At 39.9% G+C, this 5,583-nt stretch overlaps 1 protein-coding gene across 4 annotated transcripts in view; it reads right to left on the minus strand.

Moving 5' to 3' along the window:
- The window catches only part of dock4b (dedicator of cytokinesis 4b), a 138,407-nt gene that overhangs the window by 63,185 nt on the left and 69,639 nt on the right, over positions 1 to 5,583 (minus strand). For all 4 annotated transcript variants that reach the window (XM_013908795.1, XM_005725178.1, XM_005725179.1 and 1 more), the window contains exon 13: positions 2,588 to 2,713. In XM_013908795.1, the coding sequence (XP_013764249.1) occupies positions 2,588 to 2,713 (126 nt within the window). The remainder of the gene's footprint in view (positions 1 to 2,587; positions 2,714 to 5,583) is intronic.

Below are 5,583 nucleotides of genomic sequence, written 5' to 3' on the forward strand. Positions count from 1 at the left end.
GAGATGGGGACACTGGCATTTTTAAGTAATCGAGAAAAGAAAATAGTAATTGTTATAACATTTTAACATGTCAAACTGTCATTGTGGTTGAGCCTGACAAAGGTCAAAACAGGGGGTAAAAGGGGGAGGATGTGGATTTTGTTTGTTAAAGCAAAGAATTATCGACTCGTGAGGTTGAATACATGTACTGGGATTTCAACCAGTTATACCATTTTCTTATTACTCTTATATGTCTGAACAGGTAAGCAGTATTTAATATTTTACTTGGGGGGTGAAGCCTGAAGGTATTAATTCTGGGGGGGTTTTGTTCTTTCTTTTTTTTCAGATATTTAATAATTGCTATTCTGTTTGCTTTTTAATGATTTCTGAGTTTTATTTATTTATTTTTTATCCTTCATGGGGGCCACAACCCCCAGGGCTCAGAAGCAAGGACAGCACATGAAACGATTCACAAACACAAATCGCACAAATGAATAAAGATTGTACGTGTATTCAAATTGGAACAGAACCCTCACTCTTTCCTATTAATCAATCTATCCCAGGACATAAGCTGTGCATATTCATACTGTTTGGGAGCATAATCATTGTTCAGTATGACTTCAAGCTAAAACATCTGACTTATAAACAACCCTGCAACAAATGCAGCCTTTTCTGTGCTTCTCATGTGCTGCAATCTGGGAAAATAATCTGAGGAAGAAATAATCTTTGTCTTTGTTATAACTGCAGCTGTTCAATGACTGCAGCCATTCATATACGGTTTCCTGTGGTGGGGGAGTATAAATGCAAAGTGTGCTGGGTAAGTAAGAGAAAAAAATGTATGTGGTTTGACAAATAACTTCGGCAGGTTTCAGTGGTCGTGTCTATCATTAGAGTTAGCACTTATTATCTACTCTTAATCAGACCGCTACACTCTTCTTCTTCTTCATGATGATTTCGACTATGTACATTCACCCCAACTTTATACAAGTATATGTACACACTCACACACATACACACAAAGAGCACAGGAAGGTCGACAGGAACACTTTTTTTTAATGTACAATGGGAAAAGGGGAAGTGGAGACGGTGGGGGGAGCAGCTGGACGGAGAAAAGAGTCTGTTTGTGTGTGACAAAGAAAATGAGAGGAAAGATCGCACACAAAACGTGGAATGAGAAATAAGAGGAAAAAGGAGGAAAGGCAGTCTCCTTTGCTCCTTTGCCCATGGGCAGACTTGCACAAGCAGAAAGGGTGAGAGCACTCAGCGTTAAGGGTTTGTAGCCAGAAAAAGACAAAGGAGATGGTGTACATAAATCTTTGTTAGCGAGGCGCTGGGGGGGCCCACAGTATGTGGTTCCTCTATATCTGTGTGACCAGACAGCATATCTAGCTTTTTTAAGACATCAGCTTTTCTGTTGAAAAAGTCCCCTTATGTTCAGCTGCCTCAGAGAGCTAATTCAGCCAGTAGTTTCCTTCCCTACTTTTCCCCGGGCGTGTGTACATATAAACATGTGGCTGTGTATTTGGTACCCAGGCGATAAGACCCAATTCAGCTAAGCCCGAGGTGCATTTACAGAAGCAGCCAAGTGTCATCTCTCTACCTTTAACAGCATGATTCATCTTTGTGAGGGTGGAATTCAAATATCTCTCGATTCATGCAGTAGGCAGAGATGTTGGGTGTAAACACGACAACTATAATAAGAATAACTATAATAATTTTGAGACAGGCCAACAAATACAATACAAAACAGAGTACCAAAACAAAAAATATATACTGTTAACAGCCTCAAGTCTGTCAGCTAAAACTTTATGTAACAAACATTGACGTATGATAGGACGCATTAGGTCTACCCACACCTGCTGGCTGTGCAATAGTTATTGGAACCCCGTATTTACAGACAATAAATATGTTTTTACCAATAGCAGCAGCAGTTTATGTGTGACAGAAAAAAAACATTAGGAGGCGCAGGTGCTCAGTAAAAACCCCTCTGTCATAATAAGGTGGGGGCACTGTTCAAATCATCCAGCTATGGCCTGGCTGTCTGCTAAACAGCCTAATACTGTCTGATGACTCGGACATTGGTGTGTATATGACAGTCTACATACGTGTGAGCTCTGCTCTCGCTGTTATAAACTCTCGACCCCTTGCTCAATGCATTACATCATCATTACAGCCACTCAACGTGAAAATAAAGAGTGTATGAATGGAACGACAGACGACCCTTCTGTCACCCGTGATCAGAAAAACAGCAATAAAACGAAATAAGAATAAAAACACAATTCTTAGTTAGTTTTGACTCAGCCGATAAGCAAAGCTACACAACAAATAGTTCATTGCACCCTGAGGGAAATGAGCAATTATATGAGAGACTGATGTGATGTGTCACATCAAATAAGCGCTTCTACTGACCCAAAGACAACGTGAAGTGAGTAATGGACACAGTTATCTTGCTTTATAGAGGTAAATTGCCCCCAACTGTAAATGTGGCCTTTTTAAATGACACAGTGCACTTATTTTTCCACAACACCATGACTATTAGTCCCCCGGCCCCACTTTGACAACAACTGCTTTGAGACCTACAAAGTAATGTTGGTTTGTGGTATCCTACCTGGCATGATGACATCAGAGAAGCCCAGTTTCCTGGTGATTGACACACCACGGGTGAAAAGGACCATGTACTCCCGTCTTAGTTGATCTATATCCCCATGGAGGAGCTGCAAAGCCACTGCCAGACCTAAAAATCAGAGAGTGATAACATTCATTAATGAAATATCATGTTCTCATCAATTTATCATCTCTTACCCCTCACCAAAGCTCAAAATATATAACAACCATATTCCAAACCATATACAGTTAGCAACTTTAAGGCTGGACGAAAATAGCACGTTCACAAGAGCACATCTCAAGTTTTATTCCAGCAGACTGGATTTGCAAACCATTACACCTGCCAGTGATGACACTTACATGTATAGAAAGCAAGCAGACACCCACACATATATAAACAAGTAATGCAAACAGTCTGCGAGTCACCCCGCAGCTCTTTTTTTATTAAGAGGAAATCCTACATGATGGCTGTCGTCTCAGTTCAATATCCTTATGCAATAACTCCAAATGTCAGCAGAGCTAAATTAAAGCGTCAGCTTGTATTTAGAGCTCAAAACGCATCGCCTTGATGTCTCTGCCTGTCCAGAGAAGCAGCTACATAAACAGCCTCACAGCAAGGGAATATGCAGGAGACAAGATGACGACAACAATTATTATTGTTGAGCGTGTTTCGGGGAAAGTTGGGAGGCAGTGGTTGAAATGGTTCATTAGCTGTAAGAGGTTTCAGTCAATGAGAGTCAACAAAGAGACGTGACTTGTTTGCAAACTGGGTACAGACACACTGGACTACACTACCTTACAGAAGCAGAGAAGAAGAAGGAGAAGTACAAGAGATGAATAGCACATTGAAAGCATAAAATATGTATGTTGCGTCTGTGATAATGTTACCTGTAGAAAGTGCCTACGTGAAGCCTATTTAAACAGGTTCTAAAACGGTGTCTTCTGGGTAATTTTCAAAGGCCACATATGACAGTACAGCAAGGCAAAAGCTTTCAGCGTAGCTGTTCTTTCGATATGTCAGTTCATTGTGCATTCTATTTTAACACAATTAAATTACTTACTATTTTCAAGTACTTTCAGCTCATTCTTACCTGAACAAACTTTAAAAATTAGTGTTCACCAGATTAGCATGCCTAATGGTTCAGTCACGCTAGCGTAAAAATAGGACGATAACTTCCTTGTAACTAAGAACAATCAGTGGTTGCACCACAACTACACTGAACTCTTTTTTTGCATTGGTAAACTGACTGTAGAGGCTGAGCATGCAACTCCTCTAACCTCCGTTGACCACTTTCAATCACAAGTGTACAGGTCGCCTGGTGGGAAGCAACCTGCCTCCAAACAATTGCAGTCTGACGCAGATTGAGTGCAATCACTCTCAGACACACTGCAAATAACTGCCCTATAAATCATACATACAGACAGGTTGTTCACACATTGCAATCAATCCGAGTCCCAGTGGATTTATGCTTTAGTGTTAAATCTGTGCTGCAGGTACACTATAACCACAAACCATTCTGAAACCCTCCAATGTAACATGCACATGACATGAACCCTCCTAGAAACGTATCCAAATCTCACCATCAGTGCAGTCACAAGTGGTGTTTGCCACTTGCACAGGCTACGTCGTAGGATCTATGCAGATTCTCTTCAAAAGGTTAATTCAGGTGTCGGACTGTGTCGACGATTGCAACTCACCGCAATGTGTCTCTTTCCAACCTTGTACTTAGCTGGTTATATTCTGGTTATACTCATAGATATAAAGCAAACTTGCGACATTTTTATGTTAAACTGCCACGCTGCTGCAACTACGTCACTATTTGTGGAGAAATTTCTCAATTTGTGTTTCAAATCTCAGAAGTTTGGGTTCTATCTGAGATCTGAGTTTGGTTTTTAAACCCTTAGTTAAGCATTTGCATCTCACTTTTGCTCTACGTCACTGTGGACAAGCTGCAGAGCCACTGTCAGGCCTATAAATAAGATAATGATAGCATTCAATATAGGATTTCAGCATATTATAATATCATTGCATCATAATCCTGTTCCAAACAGTAAACAGTGAGCAATGTTGTATCGCTGAGATAACAGCGTAATCAAAAAGTGACAACCCATTTTATTACAGTCGACGAAACTTGTAAACCACATAACTAAAATGATACCAGAGATAAGTGACAGTTGCGCACATCACGAAGAGTCTACTTCCGATGCATTCGTGCTAGTGGAAATACAGGGTACGTTACAGGTGAAAGCACCGGAATATTAGCTGTGCTTTTTGACCATCAGTGCAATCTACTGACTTTGTATCAGGAAGCAGTGAAATAGATAAATACTGCCTTCTATTTGTGTTCCCACATGTTCCTCTGTTGGCTGGCTTACTCGGGGCTGCAGAGCACATGTGAAAGGGGCTTTAGATTTTTCATTACAACTGAAAATTACTGTAATTGCTTTATTATTGTAAAACTGAACTGAAGTCAGTCTTAATTTCACTTCGACCAAGCATATTGTATTTTCCGCTTTGTATGTAACAACAACAACAAAACAAACCAAAACAAAAAAACATAGACCTATGTATAAATGCACAGCCTAGGGCACAATACAAAAGTTTGACGTAGACAGATCTTCTTTTCATTTGCTGAATGGACAAATCCTAAAACCCAGTCAGAGGTAACCACAAATGGTCAGTCAGCTTTCTTTGTTAACCTGGGCTTTTTGATTCAGGCATGTTCATAAAAAAAGAGGTTGTTTGACTCTTCTTCAGCACAAAAAGAACCTACTCATTTCAAACAGAGGGAACAGGTTGGGGAGACATATGAAGGTTCTGGCAAATTACAGCACAGGTCCTGAACAAATGTGATGAATGTAGTTCAAATATGAATCTATTGCTAATCTCTCACATTATAGCTGCACATTAGAGCTTCAAACTCGATATGTTTAAAAATGATGCTAAACAAGACCAATCAGTTTTCATAATGAAGTTTAAAAAACAACAACAACAAAAAC

The sequence above is a fragment of the Pundamilia nyererei genome, unplaced genomic scaffold (assembly GCF_000239375.1).
Source record: "Pundamilia nyererei isolate P.nyererei 1_Seehausen unplaced genomic scaffold, PunNye1.0 scaffold00014, whole genome shotgun sequence".
Lineage (NCBI taxonomy): Eukaryota > Metazoa > Chordata > Actinopteri > Cichliformes > Cichlidae > Pundamilia > Pundamilia nyererei.